Below are 26,209 nucleotides of genomic sequence, written 5' to 3' on the forward strand. Positions count from 1 at the left end.
AGCAGACTGTGGTTCCTGGTACTTGGTCGTGGTGACGAAAGGGAGGATGTCTGTGGGCTTCTGCAGCAGCTATCGACAGAGGGGCTTGTGCATCAATGGATTCTCCTTGATTCAGCGGCCTTTTGTGGTTTTGGAACCTTTTTTGCAGCAACAAGACGAACTAACAGCTCTGGTTACAAGCTACTGGATGCCTCGGTCTTGGACTCTGGTGAGGGTACTCTGGATGCCCACAAAGTTTGGCCGGATTTGCACTTCTGAAGACCATGCACTCTATGATGGTCCGGGGTCAATGGGCATTGGGATTCTGCAGCCTTGGAAAGTCAGAGCAACTCTGGGGTCATGCCAAAATGAAGCTTGTCTCAAGGCTAGTTGGTCCCATCATCCCAAGGGAGGAAGTCCTGCCGTAAGGGTCTCCCGGTCGAAAAGAAAACTGGGTCAGCATAGCTGCAGGGCTTCCCCGCGTACTTTGCGGTCCAGGAGTGTGCTGCTGGCGTCTCTTCACGTCTTTGTCGGATGTTGTCCTTCAGTGGTCGACTCTGCCTCTAGTCCCAAAAACCTTGCCTTTTAAGTAAGTTCCCATTCATTCACAGTCCTAGGCTGTCTATCACCCGGACAGCCAGCCGGGCAATCAGAACTGGAGTCACTCAGGCACACCTAGAGACAAAGGAAAGGGCAGGTTTGGGACCCTCCCTCACTTACTGCCTTTCCAGACACACTGCAGCCTGGGTGGACTTCAGGGGTGAAGCCCGCCAAAGGCAAAATGTACAAAGGACTCAAACCCTATTCAAACAGAGTAAAAGCCCAGACAGAACTAACTGTCAAGTGGCAAAAAAAGAAGACGGGTGCCATTTTGACAAAATGGTCACCCTTGGGTGCTGTACCGCAGCTGAGGAATCTGCCTGCAGATACATTGCACAAGGTAGTAAAACAGAAACCCCTGCCACCAGCCATTCAAGTTAGTGTAACAGAATGTTACATGAGAAGTGGGATAAGGGAGTTACTATGTCACCCCCATATCCCTCCCAAGCACTCCACATAGGGTGGTGTGTGCTGGAGCCACAAAATGAAAGGTCAGACAGACAGGAGTCATCTTACTATTCTTGGGACAAGTAGTTAACCCATGAAAATGTAAGTTTCTCAAAAAGAGACTTGCAGTTAAAAACGTGTTCATAAATAACCAACAGAACAACACTCTTCCTTTGGATTGTGTAGAAACTGAAAATATCCCCATCTAACGAAGAGGAACCATTAGAGCTCAGTGGGGAAGGACCAAGAATTGACCTTGCTCACTCGGGAAGGCTTCACTGGGACTTATTGCCTTTGCAGTCAAAACTTTATTCTTCTTTGCCATGAGAGGTTTGGACTTCAAAAAGGTGGACAAAAACTGACTTGGATGGCTTTTAAAAATTGGAAGAGAGATTCAGGAAGTTCCAATTTACCTGCTGAATAAAATAAGGAGACTTCTTATGATGGGCTTTTACATAAAATAAAAACACTTAACAGGATAAGAATCAAGATTTGAACTAAACTACACATATGACATGCTTGCAGAATTTCCAATGCAACACCAATTTCATTTACCTTGATATCATAGCCGTATGTCTCCCTAATATCTTCATCTGAGTCAGTCTCTTCATCATCATAGTCTCCCGTTGGTCGAGGGGATGAAGTCAAACTGCCCACTGACCGGTTAAAGGAAGACTGTTGGAAACTTGGAAGGTGGCCCTGATGAATAAAATTCAAATGTTTGAGGCAACATGTTTAAAGATAAAGAATGAATGAAAATTGAGAGAAGAGACAAATATGACAAAGAAAACACTGCAAATAAAAAAGGAACATGGGTGACTAAATTGACAGAAATCTCTTTAGTACGTTATTTGATATATTATGAAGAAAATGTATATGACAATATTTTCTGCAATACATAACACGTTTGCACAATGATCCCACAATAGTGCAGTCACGGACATAGTAAACTGAATAAATAAAACACAAATAGATTGTGCACTGAGACTTGTTTCAGGGTCACTGCATTAAGTTCTGAAATGAGAGCAAGGCATAGAAAAAAAGCTGTTCACCCAATAAACCAATAATTCACAACACAGCAATCAAACAAAAACGCACACATTTAGATCACATTTTAGACAACTGCGCACAATATCCAGAACTAACTTCTTTGGAGGAGGCCTCCAATCAAAGCTTGGGTAGTCGGGAAACTTGACAATAAAATGCACGCACCCGTGAAAGTGCCCCTGGAAGTGCTGACTGCTTCCTGCCGATTTGGTTGGCTCTCTGATGCAGCATCTGACCGTGTGGATTGTGCTCTCAATGAGGTTACCTAGACTTGTTTAATTAACTTCACTTGGACTTAGCCACGCCCCCTGAACTAGGCGAATCCTACTTAAGGCAGCAGGCGCGTGCACCGTGAAAGTGCCCCTGCAAGTACTGACCGCTTCCTGCTGATCCGGATGGCGTTCTGCTGCAGTATCTGACCGTGTGGATTGTGCTCTCAATGAGCTTACCTGGACTTGTTTCATTAACTTTACTTGGACTTGGGTACCATTTAACACCAACTACCTTTATTCTTATTTACCCAACAATATAGAATTTAACAATGTTCTCATTTTTATTGTAGCCATGGCCCCTGAACTTTGTGAATCCTACTTAAGGAAAGAGGCGCCCGCGCGCGCACCCGTGAATGTGCCCCTGCAAGTGCTGACTGCTGATCCAGCCGTCGCACTATTTTCACCTCATTTCATCATCTCTCTTTGTCCATATGCACCGTGATAATCACTGACACCCTTGAACAGAATATCCATTTCAACATTCAATCTTACTACCTTTCCCCGTGAGCAGTGTTCCGCGTAAGCCCCAAAATCCAGACCTTCTTACTCGAAAAACGGCATTGCTCGATTTTAATTACCATATCACACAGTTTGCTTTGTCTCGAACGTAGCTGCAAACGGCGCTCCGCCTTACAACAGGAATGCCGCGGCCTCCTTTGTGACAAACCTTATCAAAACCTGATCGCACCATACTGCACCAAATAAAATCCCTCCCTAACCCCAATCAAACTGGATCTGTGAGTCGTGCAATGAATGCCGACATTCAAGATTTCTTAGCCTATAAAAATGCCATAACAGCAAAAGCTACCTCTAACCCGCAGATCACCGCCTCCAAGCTCCCCGCTGCAATTATGTTTCTCTAGACGCTCAATGCTGATATTCTTCCTACACCCTCTGGCCCACTATCTGACGACCACGATGAGAAAGTGTTCCATAGTAACCCCCCCTCATTTAATTTGATGATACTCCTGCCTCGCTTGCGGGAGAAACTCCTGTCCTGATGCCGCCTACCACCTCTGATCACACTCAAATGGCCATTTTGCCACCCACTTCCCCGCTTTACTCTCAAATAGTAACACAGGCTAGGCGCATTCCATTCACTCCTCTTCTCGGGAACATTTCCCCCCAACTTCCCTTTTAACCTCCACAACAAGCACTTTCTAATGCACTTAACACTGATATTCATTCTACTAGACTTTCTGCTTCTCCTAATCTTGCTGCAAACATTTCTATTTCTGCCTCAGAACCATCTCTGGTGGCGTCATTCACAAAACTAGTTGCACAACCTTCTTTTGGCTTTCCTCCTCTGCAATGGCAGCGACTGAATCAACCCTAATAGCTGTGAATACGAGCAGTCTTACCTTATCTAAATTATACGAATGTCCGGACAAGAATTCTAATCTGCAAATAATACAATTATGTGCAGTCAAAGACAAAATTGACTGAATTGCTCAATATATTGTTAACAACCTTAATGCAACTGACAAGCTCCATTGTCATCCAACTAATTTGGAGTATATTGATAAACTTCCTGCATCGTCTAGCCATGTGACCGTGACAGAGTTCGGCAGTCCCTGCTTTACCATTCATCTAACGTCTTATAACAAGTATGCCTTTTAGCAGATCAGAGAATTTAACCAATTCTTCCTCGTGAAAACTATTGAACCTGAAAACGCTGAGACCCCCTTTTTTAAAGTATTCAACGAAAAGCATTCAGGCCCCAGGCGGATAGCTGAGCAGCAACGTGCTTGCCTTGGAAGCAAGACGACAAAGAGCACAACAGGTTCGATCTCCAGGTCCGCGCTTAGAAACCTCTGGGTATTAAGTGTGTTATAAATAACCAATCATATATCATATCGTAACAGGTGGAAAAAAACAAAAAACAAAAAAAAAAACTTAATTCCGCCTTACTAAATATGAAAAAACAAAAATATGTGCCTGTGCCCTACCTCAAATATAAATCAAAAAACTAAAAAATGTATTGATAATCTGACAAACCCCAAAGCTAACTGTCCCAGTCACTCTGTCCAACCTTCCTCAAATGGTCACCCTGCGATTCCTGTTGCGACAACTCTCCCTCCAACGGATCACATGGCAACAAGACATGGTGAGTCTAAAGAATGTTATACTGACTTGAACGTAAATGTTCTTAAGCATGACCATGTTCCTCTAGTTAAGCAAGTTGGAAAAAAATCAAAAGAGAACTCAATTGATCCAGCGTTACTAGACCCATCTGTATACTCTGTACACTCTCCACCTATCACGGACGTTGTCTTCCATAGTCTACATACTTCACACCCCCATAATAAGGAACCGCAACAGGTTTTTTGCGTAAGTCTTGACGTAGAACCAACCGCTTTTATGATGTTGGATCAAAAACAAACTCAAACCCAACGCTTAGTTGTTCGTTGTAAATCAATAAACCCCTCACAAAACCAAGATGTATAGGACAGACATAATTCTGTCCATAAGGAGCTCACATCGGTTCACACCAAACAAGGATCCCCATCTGATGCTCCAATTGTACCAACCCTAATTCACTCCCATTTGATTATTAATGCACGATCGGAAGAACCTCCCACTAGTCAAAATCAACAACAACAATTGGGGATACTGAGATTCTGTTTATCACCATGCTCAACAGACTGCCTCATGATCCTTATCCAAATAGATTGACTCTTCTAACCATATTTCAATCAATCACTGAATTGAGTCCAATTACATCTAATGACAGAGGTTATTAAATATCTTGACATTCCGAACCACAACACTGTAGAGGGCAACTTTTATGAAAAATTGTAGAACATATTGTGTGGCAAACTCAAGCAACTCTCAAACTAAATAGCATTCTCTTAGAAGCCCGAAAACAACGGCCGCAACAAGAGTTACCCCAAACACAAACGCAACCTCCATGGCCTCTACCAACACCTTCTCAAAACCCTCCTAAGCATGCCTTTTAAGGCTGCTCTAATTGTATGAATACTAGACTCCCCTACCCCGCAAGCAGTCCAACAAGCAATGTCGAGATGGACCTGGATCTCTAAAGCCGCTCAAGGAAAACCCTGCATATCACATCGATAGAATAGTCCCTCAGACGCAAAACATAAATGTTCACTAGCAGTCTGGAACACCAGAGGCTTTATCCACCTTCTCTCCTCTAAAACTACAACACTTAATAAATATGATATAGTGCTACTACAATAGACGTGGCTAACTCTTGTACCGACATGGCCTGACCACATCATTACATGCATACCTGCAACGAAAGCTGCTCAAGGCCGTTCCTCGGCAGGACTCTTAACTGCAGTGAAAATTAATTCTCAACTCCAGTTAACCACATGGCTTTCTCCTTTGCCGGGAATTCAACTGATGAAAATAACATTGAATTTGGTTCATCCTTTATTTCCAAAGACAGAGTTGATGAATATATATTGGAATCCATTATCACAAGAAGAAAACTTTTTTTGTTGCTAAAATCGAACTAGCTCTTGATATAGCTCAATCTGACACCCAAACCAAAACTATAATAATTGCTGGCGACTTCAACATGAACAGCCTGATGCCAACTCCAAATCATCAAACCTCTAGAGCAAGTAAATGGATGTCACTCATGCAAACTCGGAATTTATCGATAATCAATGGCTCCTCTAGCTAAGATAACCCTCCACTTTACACCTGTAATAGAGGTTCAGAATCATCTATTTTAGATTATGCATTTATCACATCTGATATGAACAAGCGAATCGACTCATTCAAAGTTATACCAACTAATGAGGGTGATCACTCAATTCTAGAAATTCACTGGATCCCCCACACTGAAATTCCCCCTTTGCATTTTAATCAACTAATCTCTGTAAAGTGAGAAACCGCTGGCTTATTTCTCAAATTTCCTCATTAGGTTCCCTTATGCAGCAAGCATTATTAGACAATCATTCATCTCGACCTATTGAATATACTGAACACCTTCAACTAATTAAACAGAGTACTTTCTTGTGGAAGTAAGTTACGTTTGAACACAAACATTGTTATCACCAAGAGTTAATAAAACTAAAACTTGTATACCGTAGATCTTTACGAGCATTGTCCTCCATTAATCAAGCAGATTTAAAAAAGAAACTAAAAACTGACTATAGGAATAGGGTCAGGCAGACTCTAGCTATGGCAAAACCACAAAATTCAGAAGAAATGCTAGAGGCCATTATGTAAAAGTCCATTGGAGAAAACTGGAAATTGCTAAATGACACTGCCTCTTCTGCCACAAAAATTGCTGCTTTTAAGTCATTAATGAGCATGAATGGATCGCACACTTTTCTGATATGCTGTATAGTCCCCACCTACAGCCATCATTTCCAGTTTTTGACATATTACACCTTGAAAACATACGATTTGATAGACTGGATATTTTCCTTATACTTAAAAAAACTGAGCACGTTATGAGCCCCTGGGCCCAATGGCCTTTCAAATTTGATTCTTAAGAGGCATCTTGAACAGTGGGCAAAAATCCTCGAAATTATATTCAAGAAGTCATTCGAACAGGCTCCTTGCCAAGTCATGGAAAGAAGCCATTCTAATCCCTATTTTTAAAAACGGGGGACAGATCAAAACCTGAGAATTATCGGCCCACAGCCCTTCTTGATGCCCTTGGAAAAGTTTTAGCAAGAATAATTTTAAGATTTTTTTTATCCTGGCTTAATAATCATGTTTTAGATTCTAATCAATCAGGTTTTTATTAAGGGTGTTGGTACTGTTTTAAACTTACTTATTTTATCTACGATCAAGAAGCAAGCAATGTCAGAAAGCAGACAGTTTTTATTGCATTAATAGATTTTAAACAGGCCTTTCATTCCGTCTCACGTGACATTCTATGGACAAAATTATACCAAGCTAACTCCCCCTCATATTTAATTTACATGATACAACAATTCTATCTAGCCACTACGCTGAAAATCAAACTTACTACAGATGGGATGTTGTCAAACTCAGTGATGACTAACATAGGCCTCAAACAGGGTTGTAGCTTTGCTTCCATTCTTTTTAACTTCTATATTAAAGACATTGGTACTAAATGTGAAGCTATCCGCGCCTTTCCACCCAAAATAGGAACCAAAGAGATCCCATGGCTTCTCTACACTGATGATTTAGTTCTCTTAGACAGGACTCCGATAGGACTACAGTGAAAATTTGCAGCCTTAGGTCAATATGCAAAAACTAATAATCTTGTAATAAATACCTCCAAATCAAACATCATTTTTCATCATCATTTACCAAAGACTGGATTCATGTTCAACTGGACACTATGTAATTCCTCATTAACTCAAACACAACAATACAAATACCTTGGGGTAAATGTAAATAATCATCCATCAGATCAGTCATACAAATTTGAGCTAAAAAACAGAGTAAAGTTCCTTGCAATACAATGCAAGGCTATTCAATACAAATATGGCAAATTCTCAATCAAACCTGCGATTATTACAAACAAAAAGTAATCCCCATTATAACGTATGGGGCACAAACAAAATACTTATTAAATAGTCCCAAATGGGCGGTAATCGAAGGTGCCTTTTGGAAATCAGTGTTATCTCTACCTCAAAGTTGTCCAATGCCCGTAATTCAATTTGAGTTAGTGCTGACATCATTAACTGTGATAATATCATGGCAACTTTTAGCTGCATATAGGAAATGCCTTGTTTCTGAAGTGAACCATCACAATGTATTCTCTGCTCTAAAATCAGCAATACTACCAAATCATTATTCCACTATCCATCAATGGAAAACTAGATACTAACTTATTCTTGATGAAGCAGATATTTCTCATTAAATGATGTTGCACCCTTTTTACTTTACTAAAATTCCCTAGTCGTATGTATGCTGATATATTGCTACGATTCAGATTGGATCTATGGCCAACAAAAGCGAGACTTGCAAAAATCTCAAATCATAATGTAACTGACACAACCTGCCGCTTCTGCAATATGACTGAACATAATGAAACTACTCAACATCTTATAATTGAATGTGTGTCACTGAGTGATAAACGGAAAATGGCCTTTTATAAATACTTAAAAGAATCAACCTACTCACCAAAGAACAAATGTGGCACTATATTTTTAACTCAAATATTGTGTCAGTGAACATTGCGACAGAAAAGTTTTTACTATCACTAAACCTCAATGAATAAGCATGATTTTATTACTTCTACAACCAGGTTTTATAACATAATGCAACTGACAGGATTTTAGATTGTTTATGTTTTTTGAGATTTTAAAAATCAATATTCTGTTGTATTACTATAAATATCCTATGACATTTAGCTTCCTGTTCGAACACCTACTTTCGCATACTAACATATCATGCATTTTTAATTTATATCAAGATCTAATTGTTTGAATATTAATGACTTGAATTATGAGAATGAAGTAGGTTGTACGTCATATTACTGGATAACAATGCCTATAATTGACCTTTTTTGTAACCAATTGAAAAAGTTGAGATACATCAACTAAAACAATTGTACCTCAATAAATAAATAATGCAATGAGTTTCAAGTATAGGACAGGTGACAGTGAACACAGTAAAGGGACAGCAATAAAGAAAGTCTTCGCCACCACAACTTACCCTAGGATGGGAAGCAATGGACGAACATCGTTAAGAGCAATATAATCCTAGAAGGTGCTCAGGTTGTGGTATCACCCTTCCTGAACATAGGCAAAACAGACAATCTATAACCTTATACGGTCAGCTTACAAAAGGAGACAGAATAGGGGGCAACACAATATCTTAAACTAGCAAAAAGTACCTGTACTTCAAACAGGCTCTATAAACAGACATGATAACACTGCTCAATAGTTGATAATCAATGACACTGTAGGTCGCTGTTCTGAATCGCTTGATGATTGCACTCTAAAGTTAACTGCACAGAGAATGGGCTGGCTAACATAACCCAGAGCAGACGGGGAGGCGAGAGTTTGCGTGCTGCAGTTTACTGGGACTTTCTGTGCGCTCGCCTCACCCGTCGCCTGACCCTGGCGCAGAGCAGTGTGTTGTGGTGCAAATATCTCAAACAGTACGTCCTAGGGATTTGAAATGTGGTTTTGAGGTCCCATAGGATTGAGTGTTGGATCCTCGCGTCAAGACGTTTAAAATGAGCTCTGTCCGAAAAGCGAGAAAAGGCTGTTTATGTATTTGTATATTTATTTAATGAGGACATGTGTTTCAACCAGAAACACTTACATATGCAATAACAGGCAACAGAGCAGTCCTGGATCAGGTGTGTACAAAATCTTGGGCACCTTCTACTGGATTCAACGGTGGGACAACCTACCTCCATAGACTCCCAGACAACCTGCCTAGTCACTTGAGAGAATCAGAGTCAGTGGGGCGAGTAGTCAAGTTCCTATGACACACACAAGGTATGGGGGCTAGACAACATGCTACGACGACATCTCTAGCATATGCTCCCGTACAGATCAACCTTATGATCCTGCTTATACAGTGTGGAATATCCTAATTCGGTCTCTAGTCTCTTCATGAGGGCTGCAGAGACCGACTCCTGAATCCTGAGTGTGCTGGCGCAGTGGATGGGCTATTTTCAGCTGATGTCCACAGGACAGTGAGGGGACGGATGATACATTCCAAGATGGCTGACGGATCCTTCCTGTGGTTGGATTCTCTTAACTAAGGGTGATGCGAGGCTTTAAGGATAAAGATAAGGGGTCCTGCAATCTCTGCGACTGCCCCAGACATACCACCACGGTGCAATAGCTCCCTGAATTTCATGGAGCTGCAGGGATGGAAACGGCATTCGTGGCAGTGACGCTGAAGCCCTGGATGTAAGAAGAGCGCGACGGAGGACGCTTGCAGGGAATCAGGCTGCAGTGATCAGCACTGTGTGTTGGGAAAGCTGCAAAATTGCAGCAGTTTGAATTGGAGCTCTGGTGAGTTGGATTGATAGGCTGCCAGCACTTGCTGTATCCCTCCCCCCTCCAACCCACCTGCACATTGTATACAGGGCTTGGGGTGGCAGATGAAGTGTGGATATGGCATGTCGCACAGAGGGGCCTGGTCCGCCCGTTGGGCTGTTTCAAGGACTTACATGAGCTGATAATGTACATCATCTACTAAGGTTATAAGGGTTTTTGTCGGGGCTGCTGTTGCACGGCTTGCGAAATGGCCACAGCCGGAAAAGCTCTGGCGACGGCGCATTTATCCTGTTTCACATCCTGCTCTCTGGGACGTGCTTTATAGTTCTAACGCTGCAAACCGGGTGTGTGAAGGTTGCGGGCTCGCTGGTGTGTCTTCTGCGGCAACCCCAACATCTCGTGAAGGGCTGAAACAACATTGAGGAGCTACAGCCTTGCTGAGCCTTGGTGGCTGAGGAGCGGGAGGTGGGCTCTGACTGAGTGCCTGGCGAAAGGAGCCAGGGCCCCGGAGAACGGCAGTAGGAGTGGCGGTGGGCCGCCCGAAGATTCGCTGAAGAGATTGCTGCACTGCTGGATGCCCGCCACCCCTGAAAGCCTACCTTCACGATCTGGACGGCTCTGGCGTCCCGTGGGGTGGCCGGACGGATCGCTGCACCGGTGAGGGGGGCTGCCCGCGGGAGAGAACTTTGGCGCAGTTGGCAGCTGAGCGGTCCTGGGGCTGGCTGCTGGGCTGTGTTGTGCTGTCGAGGGTCCTGCGAGGGCGGCTGCTCCTCCGAGCGGGGGTGCTGTGCCACAGCCTGGTATGAACTGGAACTTCTTCGCGTGTCGGAAGGGAGCCGGCTGCGGGGAGACTGATACAACCCGCGAGCGCAGGAGGAAGGTCGGTAGGATGGTGTCCTGAGAGCACTCCACCTCCTCGGCAAGGATTACTACATGGCTTGTTCATCCTGCCGGTTTCGCGGTGAGGCTCACTCCACTCTCTGAAGTCCGGACAAGCTCTGGATGTGTTGGGTACCCGGGCAGTGATACAGAATTTCCTCACTGCTCCTAATCTGCTCTCCACTGGGGAATTGTGTGTCAAGTACAGCATTGGACATTGCTGGCCCAGCTGGCCACTGGGAAGCTATAGCTTTGAGGACCACTGGCATTGGTAACGCTTACTGTGAGGTCGTAATCTGCACTTAGGCCCCCTCCGATTATTAATAGGCAATTGGGGCAGGGGTGGCGAATCAGTGACTTGTCAACAGAAAGAGGGGCTTGCTGCTACTGGTCCTGTGAGAGCAACACATGGTGAAAGCAAGCGTCTCCAAACAGGCATTACCCTCCCCACAAAGAGAGGCAGTAAAGGACACACCCCAGGAGGGAATGAGACCAAGACCAGGTGCGGGTGAAAATAAAAGGTTCTTTATCTAGTCAAATAGGGCATGCAAAGGACTCTGCAAGCTCCAAGAGTGCTCTGTCCGACAATATCAAAGAGTCTTATTTATTACAAAACCATGTCATGGGTCCTACACACTATAGGGGGCACATAGTCTTGGGGATTGGGTGGCGTCGACTAACTATAGGCGCAGCAGTGATGAGCAGCTCCAGGATTGGTGGACATCAGCGTGGTGCCAACGTGGGCAGGATGGGTCAGCTGGGCTTGTCGGGGTGAGGCTGCCAAGCCAGGCGCGGTCAGTGTCGTTGATAGATGGTTGCCCTAACATTCTGCCCTTGTGGCCACACACAAACACTCATCCGTTTAGACGATTCCAGTTGTCCTGCAATATGTTACTCTAAGGGGTAATAGGATACTGGAGAAACACATGCAATGTGAAGCTTTACCAATACATCAGGGCACTGTTACTTCTGACCTGTTGACCGGGTGTAATAAACTTGGGTGTCTGGTCTAAGGGCATGAGGTGAACTGCCCTGTCATTCTGGTCTTGTTAGATGTAGTGAAGAATTACTTTATGATATGTTAGTACATGGTTGCATACCTGCTCTCCAAAGGGGGGGGGGGGGGGGTGTCTGTGTGTCTGTGCCAGGGCTGCACACTATGCAGAATGAGGAGACGGTTAATAAAGTTAGTGGTTACACATTTCTAATGTCTATACATTCATGTACTATTTCATATACGACTAGGAACAAGTTACGTACCTGTAACTGTTGTTCTCCAGCATGGGTCTGGCATGGATTCACATGCTCATGAATATTCCCCGTCGTCAGGCTGGGAATCCTCGGTAAAGAAAAAACCAGTATCAGTTTTGTTTCTGATCCGTCTTTCTTAGTAGTAACCAATCACTGATCTCTGGGTCATACTGCCCCCAGCCAATGACTGTCCTCTCCCTAAGCCCCGCCTCCGGCAGCCATCCGCAATACAACAACTCAACATTAAGCATCTCTTACCTCCTCACCAGGCTCACCTTAAGCGAACAGGTTGCTCAGCACTGCTTGGCCGACCCTGGACTCCTCCCTGGAGTCCCGATCAACGCAGTAGAATCTTCTGAAGGTGTGCGTCGACCTCCACGTAGCAGCCCTGCAGATGTCTAGCAGGGGTACACCAGACAGGAACGCCGTGGTAGCAGCAATCTCTCTGGTCGAATGGGCTCTCAGACGGCCGGGCAGTGGTTGGTTTACCAACCGGTGACAATGCATGATGCAGCCAGAGAGCCATCTGGAAATGGAAGTCTTCGAGAGAGCCTTCCCTTGATTCACAGACCCAAAGGTTCACGAATAGCTGTGATGTCTTCCGAAAACTCTTCGTGCAGTCCACGTAGAACTTCAGCGCTCTGGCTACATCCAGCGAGTGCAAAGTCCTCTCGGCCGGCGTCGAAGGCGACGGGAAGAAAACTGGTAACACCAAGGGCTCGTTGAGGTGGAAGTCCGACGGCACCTTAGGCATGAAGGAGGGGTGCGTCCTAAGCACAACCCTTGTGTCATGAAAAGTCAAGTATGGAGGCTTGCAAGATAGGGCCTGAATTTCTCCCACTCGTCGTGCAGAGGTGATGGCCACGAGGAATGCGGTCTTCCATGACAGGAACTTCAAGGGCGCCGGGTGCATAGGCTCGAATGGGGCTCCCACGAGCCTGTTCAGCTCTGCATTAAGTTCCCACGCCGGGGCAGGAGCCTTCACCGGCGGGAATGAACGGAATAGTCCCATCATAAATTCCTTTACCAGGCGATTAGACCACAAGGACGCCCGTCCTGTAGTCCTGGTATATTGGGAGATGGCAGCCAGATGTATTTTTATGGAGGCGTGAGCCAGTCCAGCTTTGGCCAGCGACAGTAAGTACGGCAGCACTTGAGGGGCCGTAATCCGCAGAGGGCTAATCTTCTGTGCACGGCACCAGACAGAGAACCTCTTCCATTTATGACCGTAACACTTGAGAGTTGAGGACGCCCTGGCCTTTGCAAGAACCTCTCTGCAATCAGCCGGGATATCGTACCCCCCAAACTATAGAGATGCAGGAGCCAGGCCTGCAAGTTCAGCAACTGTGGGTCGTGGTGTAGAATGGCGCCTCCTTCTCTGGAGAGAAGATCCGCGTCCGCCGGCAGCCTGACTGGCGGGGATGTTGACAAGTCCAGAAGGTTCGGGAACCAGATCTGCCTCAGCCATGCCGGTGCGACGAGGATCATCCTGCACCTGGACATCTTGAGCTGGCTGATGAGGCGGAGCAGCAACGGCAACGGAGGGAACGCATATAGAAACAGGCCGTTCCAAGGGAACGAGAAAGCATCGCCCATGCTCCTCGGCTGTCGGAACCTGCTGGCGAACTGGGGTTTGCCCCATCGTTGGAAGAGTCGAACCACTTGATCCTGGCGCAGTTCCCACTCGTGGCACGAGCGCAGCTCCCTGCTGAGTGAGTCGGCGATGGTGTTTTTTATTCCTGCCAGGTGGAAGGGAACCAGAAACATCCCCTAGGTGACGGCCCAGTGCCACAGATCCTGGGCCTCCTTGGATAGGGCTGGGGATCTGGTGCCTCCCTGCTTCCGTATGTAGAACATCGTGGTGGTGTTGTCGGTGAAGATCCTCACCACCTTGTCCTTGAGGGACGGGAGGAACGACTTGAGCGCCCAGAAAACTGCACAGAGCTCCCAGATGTTGATGTGAAGAGACCTCTCATCCGGGAGCAAAAGGCCTCTGGCGTGGAGATCTCCGGTGTGGGCCCCCCAACCCTCCAGAGAGGCGTCCGTAGTCACCGTCTCCTGAAACGTTTGAAAGTCCGTGCCCGTCGTGAGGTGAGCCCGGGTGCCCCACCATAGGATCGCCCGACGGAAATCCTCGTCGAGGGGGATCCTGTCCTCGAAGCAGACCCCCCGCCTGAACCCAGCGGGCATCGAGGAACTCCTGTAGCGGATGCATCCGAAGTCTGCAAAGGGGTACAAGGTAGATGCATGAGGACATCATCCCGAGAAGGGACTTGATGGACCTCACCCTGGCCACGTCCATGGCTAACAATCGCCGTACCTTGCCCAGGATGGTTTTGGTTGTCTCCTCTGAAGGGGAGGGCAATTGCTCCACTGTATCTAGCTTCGCCCCCAAAAACAGTGCTACTGTGACGGAACCAGGTGGGATTTGGGGTAGTTGATGGAGAACCCCAGCTCCGTGAGCAACCGGACGGTCCTCGCCGTATATTCGACGGCGAGTTCCCTTGACCTTGCCTGGATTAGCCAGTCGTCCAGGTAGGGTTAGACGTGGATCCCCTGCAGGCGCAGCCGCGCCGCCACTGGTGCCAGGCACTTGGTGAAAACCCTGGGTGCCGACTTTAATCCAAACGGTAGGGCTCTGAATTGGTAGTGGCGTCCTTGAACCACGAACCTGATGAACTTCCTGTGCCTTTCGAGAATGGGGATGTGGAAGTAGGCATCCTCCAGGTCCAGCGACGATAGGAAGCCGCCTTCCTCCAGCTGTCCCAGTACGTGCTGGAGGGTGACCATCCTGAATTTCTGCGCCTTGATTTATTTGTTTAACCGACGCAGGTCTAGGATGGGGCGCCAACCGCCTGTCTTCTTTCCTGACGAGGAAGTACCTTGAGTACACTCCAGAGCCCCAGAGCCTCCTGGGGACGAGCTTGATGGCACCTTTCTTGAGCATCGCTTTTACCTCCAACAGCAGTTGAGGGACGTGATTCTCCTTCCTGGCCACGGGAGGAATGCAAGGGCACTTCTTTAGGATCTCTAATGAGTGCCCGTTGGCCAGGGTGTCCAACACCCAACGATCGGTGGAGATGGACTCCCACACCCTGACGAACTTCGTCAGTCGGCCTCCCACTGGGTTGCTTCGGTGGGGGCCCTACCACCCGGCCGGGTCAGTCTTGCTTGGACACGGCCATGCCGCCTTGGCGACGACGATGGGAACCCCCTTGCTTGCCGCGACCTCTGTAGGCCTCCTGGGAAGAGGAGCGGGAAGAGAAGCGGGCCACCTGGCAGTAGGAGGAGGAGCCACCGCTGGCTCCTTTGGAGGCACCCTGTCTGCCTCCAGTGCTCCGAAAGGGACGTCGCTGCTGAAGTCCCGTCTCTGAGTCGGTCTTGATGGGCTGTAGAGACTCATCCACCGCCTTACCAAAGAGGTTGTTGCCGTCGAACTGAATGTCCAACACTCTGGTCCGGATGTCCTGGCGAAAGTCTGTTGCCTTGAGCCATCCTCGTCGTCGGAGGCAAACTCCGTTGCCCAGTTGGTGAAATCCGGTATCGGCAATGTCCGTTGCCACCGTAATGGCGTGATCCGACGCCACCTCGCCCTCCTGCAGAACTTCTAGGGCCTCTGCCCTTTTTTCAATCAGGCAGGAAATCTAGCAGGGGAGCTATCTTGAACCAGAGCTCCCTGTCGTAGTGGGCAAAGATGGCTAAGGCATTGGCCGCCTTAATTGTCGTCGCCGACGACGACGAGATGTCCCGTCGTCCCATAGAGTCCAACTTCTTGCCCTCGCTGTCGGCGGGGAAGTTGAAGACGCCGCGCCCGCTGCCTTCTTCTTAGCCGCTACCGATACGATCGAGTCCGGCGTTGGCTGGGCCCTGAAGCACAAGGGGGCGGCATCGGGGACTCAGTACTTCTTCTCGTACCTGTCCCCCTTGGCGGGTGTCGTGGCAGGGTTCTTGAGGACGGCAAGCCCCTCGTCCCAGATGTTGTCGAGTAAAGGCACCGCGAGGACCGTTTTCCTCTTAGCCTCTCGTTGTTGGTACAGAAACCCCTCCTTTTTCTGTTCTTCAGGGCAGAGCTGGAAGAGCTCGGATGCCCTGGTTATCATGGCATGGAAAGAGCCAACCTCGTCGGCTGGGGATGCCACCGGGGGTTGTGGCGACGGGATGTCTGCTGTGCCATCGCCGCCGTCCGTCCCCGTCGCCGTATCCATCGCTGTATCCTCTCCCGGCGAGGGGGATGAGGGGTGGACTCTTCTCTGCTTGTTCGGAGGGTTTCCTGACGGGCCTGGTTCTGGATCCTCTGACGCGGTCCGTGGTAATCTCGTCCTCATCTCGGTACATAAGGATTGGATTGCCAACAAAATGGCCGCCGAGCTATCCTGGGGCTCGGGCAATGGCTGCAACGGACGGGAAGGCCGTTCCACTGGGCCCTGTTCGTCGTCCTCGTCCCTATCTTCGATCACGTCAGCAGGGACCGTCCCCTGGGATCGAACCTTCTCGAACCTCTCGTTGAGGTTTATGAACCTCTCGTTGAGGCCTATGGACCTTTCGTTGAGGCCCCTCTCGGTCTCCACTAGTTCCTCCTCAGAGGCTGATTCCGAGTCTGTAGCGGCCACCAGCCCCCCCCCCTCTTTTTCAGCCGGGGGCTTCACAGGGGTCTTACCGGTGGGCTGGAAAGAGGATTCCCTCTGCGGCGGCAGGGATACTCTGGGCCCAGAGGCCGTTTCCATTGGCGTAGTCTCAGCCGGCTCCGCCAGGGTCGCAGATACCACTCCAGTAGAGGCCTTAGCCGGGTGGATCAAGGCCCTCACCACCTTAGGTGCGTCCTGGGCCTTCGCCTTGAGGGGAGGGTCAACGCTTCACTCCCCCTTCGAGATCGACCGGGCCCGCTCCAGCGGCCTACCCGGGTTCTCGGACTACTTCTTCCCCGAACCAAAGCACTGGCTCGTGGTCGAAGGTGCCGGGGGAAGTTGCGCCCTGCTTGGCAACCGAAGAGCGCGACCTATCGGCGCTCCCGGAGCCCGTGGACTCGCAGTGCTTGGCCTTCTGTTGGGCCCCCGTCAACCTTCTTCTTCGCCATCTCACTTGCGGTGCCCTTCTCCAGCCAGGAGGCGAGGCGGGAACGACGATCGTGTTTGGTCCGTTCCGAAAGGTTCTTGCAGAACGCACAGTCCTTCTCCACGTGCGTCTTGCCCTCATGAAGGCAGTAGAGACATTGCGAATGCTCGTCCTCTTTGAAAACGTTATATAATCCGCATCCAGGGCAGTTCCTGAACAGCTTGGATCCGGCCGTCGAGCTTCCTTTGTCCTGGGCCATGTCCGTTGAGGTAGGCCGCAGATCTTCCGGAATCCTCCAAGAAGTATAAACTCGACGTTATTGGAAATAGAAACGGTGGAGCTTGATGCTCGATTAAACCTAAAAAATGAGAAAATCTCCTGAAAAAGCATGAAAACGGAGTAAAAAAAAACTCGAGAGCTAAACACGAGGACTCCCAACACTTGAGCGTGCAGTAAAAATCTGAGGATGGCTGTCGGAGGCGGGGCTTAGGGAGAGGGCAGTCATTGGCTGGGGGCAGTATGACCCAGAGATCAGTGATTGGTTACTACTAAGAAAGACAGATCAGAAACGAAACTGATACTGATTTTTTGTTTACCGAGGATTCCCAGCCTGACGACGGGGAATATTCATGAGCATGTGAATCCATGCCAGACCCCATGCTGGAGAATGAAAGTTTGGCAGTGTTTCATACATCACAGAATATTGGAAGACTACATTTTAGCAATCACACACAGTAGCAGTTGGATAACATGAGGTAGCATTAGGTTTGGTGGTGTACTCAGGAGCATAAAAGCAATACGTTCAAAGGTGGTGGTACATTTACATTCTTGGTCATGCATTTAAACGTGCCCCACTGCACGACACACATTCTCGGTAATGCTTTTTCTGCCTTCCTTTGTACTTAGCAGCATTCGTTAGTTGGCACTAGGTGGGCTGTATCAAGCTCTTTCACTGAGGCTTCTACGCACACGGTATCTTGCACGGGCTGAGGTCATTCTTACTTTACCAATACTTATGAACTTTTATCCCTTCCCCAACACAGGTGTTTATAATTATCATAGCAACTCTATGAATTGACAGGCTTTGGTGTGTGGTTGACAATTCATTTGGGGGGGATCATAGACAGGGGTTCACACGAGGAGGGTATTGATACCATATATTTTACGTTAGGGGTTGGATGCAGGGTCGAGGCCTGTTCTATTAGGATGTTTTTTTTGTTGTTTTCCAGACTTGAACCGCGAGTCCGGTCACTTCGGGGACAGTGATGTACTGCGGAAGGTAAATGATACAGTGTTTGTTCCGATACATGTTCGTGTCTGGTTGCTCGTGAGAACGGGCCTTCAGCGGATCTACCATGGAGTGGAGGCACCGGGGGAGGGCATGGCTCCCTGTGCACCGTGAGTGGGGGCCAAGCTGCAGCATTCGCAGACAGGCTGTCTCATTCGGGTTCAAGTCGCTATTATCTAAAATGGAGTCCTGGTGCTTCCAAATTAGAGTCTATTGTCTGTTACAGTACAACATGATTGGCCCTGTGTGTCGATCAGCAGCCACCCTGCTACCTGGGCCCTGGTAACAGGGGGCCCCTGACGAGCCACTAACCTCACATGGGAAGGATATGTCGGGGAGGGGGTCTTATAGACCTATCCTCCCATACAATGGTGCCCCTTCATCTTCGAGTAGTCTGTGTACCATCACCCCGAAGGACTGGCATGAGCGCCAGAGCTACTGTGGAGTGATTTTGGCACGGGAAATCCTCGGAAGCAAGCCAGGATGGACCAGTTTGCTCGCCCAGATCAGGCCTAAACAACTCCTGCGTCTTTGACTGGCTCGCCCCAAGCTCAGTTGGACGTAGCTGACCTGAATCAAACGCTGCTGGCTCTGAAGAGCAGCACTAACAGTATTGGGGCTAAAATTGATGGCCTATCGTGAAAAGTTGATATATCAGCAGTGCAAATAGAGAATTTGTGTGGTCGCGTGTCAGAAGCAGAACAGCGGATTGGGGAGAATGAGGACAGGTTGGTCACCCTCCAGCGGGAAATGGCGGTAATGCAACAGGCAGTCAAAAAGATTCAGTCCAAGAATGAAGATTTGGAGGGGAGATCTCGGCGTAACAACATCCGGATACTTGGGGGGACAGAATCGACAGCTATTGACAATATGGAGAAATTCGTGGAAGCACTATTGGTAGAAGCGCTGGGTAACCTGCCCTCTTACATCGATGTTTATGGTTGAGAGGGCTCACAGATCTCTGGCCAACCGGACCCCCGCCGGGCCCCCCCACCACCCCCCGAGCGCCCGATCATTGCCAGAATATTCAATTATAGAGATCGGGACGTTATTCTCTGCACGGCCAGAGAGAGGGGTGAACTGCAATGGGGCTCCTCCACAATTCGTCTGTTCCCCGACTTCAGCCCTTGGGTACAGGATTTGCGGAAAACGTTTCAGGCTGTAAAAACTTCCCTGCGCAGGAAAGGAGTCAAATACGCAATGCTTTTTCCCGCTAAACTCCTGGTGAAACATAATGGCTCAACACTCTTCTTTACGTATCCAGAAGCAGCGGAGCAGTTTGCATTGAACCTGCCCGAACCTCGGGAGCCGCAATAACTCTCTCCACGACACCCTGGATTGTGTGCAGCATCATGACGAGCCCTGAACTGCTGGAGTTAAAAAAATGACCTGTCATATAAACTCAGAACAGCAGGAAATGTCCCGGAGGTGGTAATATAGTCGCTGTCGCAATCTGGACCGCGCGGTCCGCCCTTAGCGCACCTCTAGCCGTAATTTCTGCAGTTTGTTATGGTTGTAGAAGGGGATGGTTGAAGAGGGGTGGGTTGATGGGGTGCCGGTAGGTTTCTGGTGTGGGTGGGGAGGGTTTGGGGGATGCCAATTGATTGCCGGGTATGTTTAATTGTTAGTGGAGTTTGGGGGTTATGTTGCTACTTGGAAACTCACATAGGGTACTTGATGGCAGTGAATAAAGGTACATGTGATGCTATGCACTATGCTCACACAGTGCGGGTCATGACGGGGAAAGTGGGACTTCACCGGGGAGATGACTGGCCCAACAATGCGTGGTCAGCATGGGACACAGTCGACAGTCCTTCCATGGAATATCAGGGGGCTAACTAACTAGAAGAAGTCTCGCCTAATAGCAAATTATGGGAGGAATCATGGTGCAAATGTGCTGCGTCTCCAAGAGACGCACTTAGCCCGCAGCACTCCTCTTCCTAGATTTCCGGGTTGGGGCATACATAGGTATGACTCCTCATATACTTCACATTCCAGAGTGGTTGCAATATACATACATACCGCACTGCAATTTAGACTACATGCAGAGATCACAGACGAGGACGGGCATTTCATATTGCTTGCAGATGAGATACTAGGCACTAACCTCCTTTTGATAAACATTTATGCTCCAAACACTCACTCGCCCGAGTTCTTTCAACAATGCGCTAGTCATATACACAAGTTCCCAGGATACAAAATATTATGGGCTGGTGATTTTAACCTAGCCCTCACGCTGGATCTCGATAGGTCGCCAACAATGCAGACTGCTCTACCGCAGGCGGTCAAGGCTTGGTCCTCGATATCCCAATATTACAGGCTGTTGGATGTGTGGAGACACAGGCACTCGGAGGACAGGGAATACACATTCTTCTGAGGTACACAGTAGTGCATCCAGGATAGACTATATTATGGTCTCCAGTCCCATGTTGGGTGGGGTGTCTGAGGCGTCCATCCTCCCCTGGACTCTCTCGGATCACTCTCCAGTCAGGGTGTGCCTGGAGATTTCCAAGATCTCCCCGTGCCCATTAAGATTGCGATTTAGAGCCACTGCTCGAAGATGTGACATTCCGTGCTGAAATTGAGCAGGAGATTGATACTTTTTTCTAGCGAACACGGGCTCAGTACCAGACCAGGGTGCAGTCTGGGAGGCCTTTAAGGCTTACATTAGGGGATGTAGTAGATCTAAGGAAGGGAGGGTGCTAAAGACCATTCGTCATTCCATGCAGGGGTTGAGGGGCAGATTCGAGAGAGAGAATAGACAAGGGTGGCAGGATACACCTGAACTTTGAAGCGAGCTAGGAGCGCTCAGGGAAGGGCTTCGGCAATTGGCAAGCAGGGAAGAGGTTTATAGGGGACCCAATCCTTGCGGCCAGATACTGTGAAGCTGATAGACCGAGTAAAACTCTGGCATGGGTCATCCGAAAGGGGCGGCAGAACACTTGTATAGAGATCGAGGGTAAGGATGGGGACCTCAAGATGGACACACATGATCAGTGCCGAATTTAGGGAATACTATGAGCAGTTATATACTGCACGATCTACACCCGGTCATGATGAGCTGATACGTTATCTGGATGAGATAGCCTTATGGTGGATTGATAGGGAGCAGGGAAGTGCCCTCAATGAACCCATCTCTGAGGATGAGATATGCGCTGCTATTAAATCCCTTCCTAACGGGAAAGCTCCAGGGATGGATGGAATAACAGCAGAATTTTACAAGGTATATGCTGAACTGGTGGTTCCTCACCTGTTGAGAATGTATGAAAGCGCCTTAGATACTGGCACATTACCTGAATCCATCAGATCTGCGTTACTGATCGTTCTTTTGAAGCCGTGCAAAAATCCTCAAATTATGTCATCATACAGACCGTTGTCACTGATTAATACGGGCAATAAAATACTAGCTAAGATTCTTACAAACCATAGCCTCCCTCATATGCCAGTCTTAGTTTTGCCCGATCAGGCGGGATTCATCCTGGAAAGATCCACTCAGCATAATCTGTGCCGGCTGTTTGCCCTTATGCATAACATCAAACAGAGGGTGCTGATGGTGGTCGCTGCGCTAGACGCAGAGAAGGCCTTCGAATCGGTCGAGTGGCCTTTTCTATTTGAGGTGCTGCGATGCTCGGGATTCGGGCTTACCTATATTAATTGGGTCAAACTACTATATGCGGCCCCCGTGCGGCGGTATACACAAATGGCTTTGTTTCACAATGCATTTACCGTACACGTGGTACCCGCCAGGGCTGTCCATTCTCCCCGGTATTATTTGCGCTCGCAATGGAGCCATTGGCTTGCCATATCCGTGAACTACATGCACAACGTGGCATCCGTATTCAAGCACATCTATCTGCCATATCCTTGTATGCCGATGAGATACTACTATACCTTAAACATCCACGCGAAAATTTGACCCCTTTGACACAGGAAGTGACTAGGTTTGGTGAACACTCGGGTCTTAGGATTAAATGGGACAAGTCCTAAGTAAGCCCCCTGTCCCGCGTTGTGCAGCAAGCGGATGTGGAGGGACAGGCTCCGCTGATGCCCTCAAGCGATTCGGTATGTGGGCATCTCAGTATCCACTGACAGGGGTAGACTATATAGGGATAATTATACGATCCCGCTGGAGGCAATAGAACAGAAGGTTGAAACATGGATACGCCTCCCTATCTCACAGGCTGCCCGAGTAGCCCTGGCCAAGATGCTGATACTTCCAAAGCTTTTATATGTTTATAACAATGTGCCGGTGTGGCCCCCGGTTCAGTACTGGAGTCGCGTGCGGGGAGTGATGACCAGAGTCGTATGGGCTGGGAAGAAGCCTAGGATCTCTTATGATACATTGACCCATCCGTACGAGCTAGGGGGAATAGAATATCAGGAAAAGTATATGTATTCTCTGGCGGCACAGGTGCAATACATACCTGACTGGAGTGCTTCGGCCAGTGTCTCTCCACACACAAGGCTGGCGAGAGCTAGAACTGCCCCAGATGCGTTGTTGGGCGTGCTTTGGGGAAATAGAGAGGCAGCCCCACAGGACAAGATCCAGCCCATAGAGATAACTAGTAAAGCTTGGGAACGGATGTGCCAACTGAAAGGCGCTACCCCTAGTTACTTGCCCAATCTTCCTTTATACAATACAATCGGGATTCCGCTCACGCATGGGAGCTCATTCAGAGTGCTTTTCCAGGCATTGGGAATTGAAACGTTGAGGGACATGGTTTAAGACGGTAGATTCCTACTGTGGGGGGAACTCTGCCTTAGAGGTGCACATAATGCGGTGACGCTGTTACACTATTATAGGTTGCGCAGTATTCTTAAAGATAAATGGCCTAACTTCCCGCAAGCCCCGGTTCCTCATATGATTAACCCTGCCATAGCTGGGAAAATGGTGTCCACTACTTATAAAATGATTAGGTCTGAGAGGGGTGCAGTGAATCACTCATACAAAACCAAGTGGGAAATGACGCTAGGAAAGACATTAAGCGAGGCTCAATGGAAACTTGTCTGCATGCAAACCCGTCATATATCCATAAACCGCGGATATGGGATACATTACTCACCGTAAACGTATTTCTGATGCTTCTATCTGCTTAGATTCACATGCTGTGCATAGGCCGACATCTAGTGGAAGCTGCAGAGTATTACAGTTTGTTTTTCGAAACTCAAAAATGGGCGTCGACACAGGGCGTGCCAGTAATACTATCCCTAGTGTGACGTCCACTGTACCCATGATCCCTCACACGTGTAGGACCCTCAGATTGTATTTTTCCTGACATGAGGTAGCATGAGGAGTAGCACGAGTACAGATAATCCAAGCAGATAGATAGATCAGACTACTGGGAATCTAAGCAGATGCAAACATCAGAAATACGATTATGGTGAGTAATGTATCCCTTCTGAGGCTTGTGGAATCTGCTTAGATCACATGCTGTGCATAGATTAGCGAGCAGTGTTAGACGAAGGAGGTGGGATGTGAGAAGGGTCATGAGCAAACAGGTGTCTTAGAACCGCTTGTCCCACTTGAGTATGTGTCTTGGAATGAGTGTCAATGCAGTAGTGCTGAGTAAAAGTGTGAATAGAGCTCCATGTAGCTGCTTTGCAAATGGTGTCAAGGGGTACATTTGCAATGAAAGCCAGAGTGGGCCCAAAGCCTCTTGTAGAGTGGGCTCCTGGCATAAAAGGCAGAGTCTTTTCAGAAAGGGAGTAACATAGCTGGATACAACTGACGATCCACTTGGAGATGGCACCTTTAGAGACGCAATCTCCCTCTCTACCTGTAGCTACGGAGACAAACAGTTGGTCTGTTTTTCTTAGCGGCCTGGTCTTGTCTACATAGTAGAGGACCGCTATTCGCACATCTAGAGTGTGTAGATTTACCTCAGCAGAGCTTTTGGGTTCTTGGAAGGCCAGAAGCTCAATGGCCTGGTTAACGTGGAATTTAGAAATGAACTTAGGTGAGAACCTAGGGTGTGTTTGTATAACCAGTTTATCCTTATGAACAGTAAAAAAAGGATCCTGCACTGACAGAGCCTGAATTTCACTGACCCTTCTTATGGATGCAATGGCTACTAAGAATGCAGTTTTATAGGTCAGGTGTTTGAGACTGGCTTTATGCATGGGTTCAAAGGGTGGGCCCATGAGCTTAGCAAGCACCACATTAAGGTCCCATCCTGGTGGTGGGTTTGAAATTGGAGGGTGGAGTCTCTTTACCCCTTCCCTGAAGGCTTTAACCACTGGTACTTTCCATCACGAAACCTTGTTATGGGAGGTGGTGTAGGTTGACAGCGCCGCCAGGGGTACCTTGAGTGAATTAAATACCAACCCTGCATCCAGCAGGTGGAGCATGTAGGTGACAATATTGGAAGAAGTGCAATCAACAGGGTTGATTTGCTTATTCTGGCACCAGATAACAAATCTTTTCCATTTATCAAAATAACAGTGCCTCGTGTTTGGTTTCCTAGATTCCTTTAGGATGTCCATGCACCTCTGTGGTAAATTGTAACGCTCACCTGACTCCCACGGAGGCGCTGGCCTGGTTCACGCTGCTGTGACCTCTTCTAAGGTGATGCGCAGGGTTCGGAAGACGGACTGGACCGGGCCCCCAAATCTGGCTAGTCTGGCTCGCAGAAGTATCCTTCTGTAGGCGAAAATAGAGGATTAACTGTCTGCGGGGTAATGCAATCGGCCTCCCACTTTCCCCTCTCACCCTCCTCGAAACCCTTCTGTGATTCCTCGTAGCGTCTCACCTTAGGGTCTGGAAGGACGAGCTCTCCATCCTGCTTCTGATGCAGGGGCGCGTTGGTATCCAGTTACTTCACTGGATTTTCGGATTGGTGAGAACCAAACTTGCTTGGCTTCCAGGTACGTTTTTGATAAGAGGTTCCCCTTGTGTCCATGCATTAATGTACTAATGCTAGTGTCTTTTTCCCCATCGGGGCCGGGGTACGGAATGCCGGGGAACAGGCACCGACCCGAGATGAGAGGTGAAATCCTTGTAGAAATCAGGTAAGTCTTTAATGAGCATTTTTTTGGTAATGTCTTTTAATTCGCTCATTAACGCTGATGTCTTTTTTTCCCCTTAGGGGCTGGGGTCCGGAAATGCCAGGATGCGGCGCGGACCCGAAATGGAGTGGGAATGAATCAGCAGGTAAGTCTTAACATGGAGATTTAGCTTTCCTTATTCCCTTCTCTCTCTCACCTTTTGTTCTGGTCTTTTTCTCCCTATGCGCTGGGGCTTGACTGCAAATCCAGATGATCGCTGCTGAACATGGAGGCGCCCTGTAAAGGTGAGTGGAATGCGGCGCTGCAGCGATCGACGCAATGAGCTTTTAAATAAAAGTCTTCCTTTTCAGGATTGTCGGCGAGATGTCTCCGGGATGCGGATTTAGCAGGTAAGGACTTTTCCTTCTTCTGTTCTCTTCTTCTCTTCCTTTGCAGGTGATTCAGGATGCTGGCAGGCATGGCAGAAG

At 48.1% G+C, this 26,209-nt stretch overlaps 1 protein-coding gene across 8 annotated transcripts in view; it reads right to left on the reverse strand.

Annotated features, from left to right (window-relative positions):
• Positions 1-26,209, reverse strand: part of KDM5A (lysine demethylase 5A) — a 1,841,472-nt gene that overhangs the window by 402,509 nt on the left and 1,412,754 nt on the right. For all 8 annotated transcript variants that reach the window (XR_011281783.1, XM_069628595.1, XM_069628593.1 and 5 more), the window contains one exon: positions 1,582-1,725. Coding sequence is in view for 7 of the 8 variants with exons in the window: in XM_069628595.1 (XP_069484696.1) it covers positions 1,582-1,725 (144 nt within the window). In the remaining variant the exon portion in view is untranslated. The remainder of the gene's footprint in view (positions 1-1,581; positions 1,726-26,209) is intronic.

This window comes from Ambystoma mexicanum, chromosome 12 (assembly GCF_040938575.1).
Source record: "Ambystoma mexicanum isolate Mex_15411 chromosome 12, UKY_AmexF1_1, whole genome shotgun sequence".
NCBI classification, from domain to species: Eukaryota; Metazoa; Chordata; class Amphibia; order Caudata; family Ambystomatidae; genus Ambystoma; species Ambystoma mexicanum.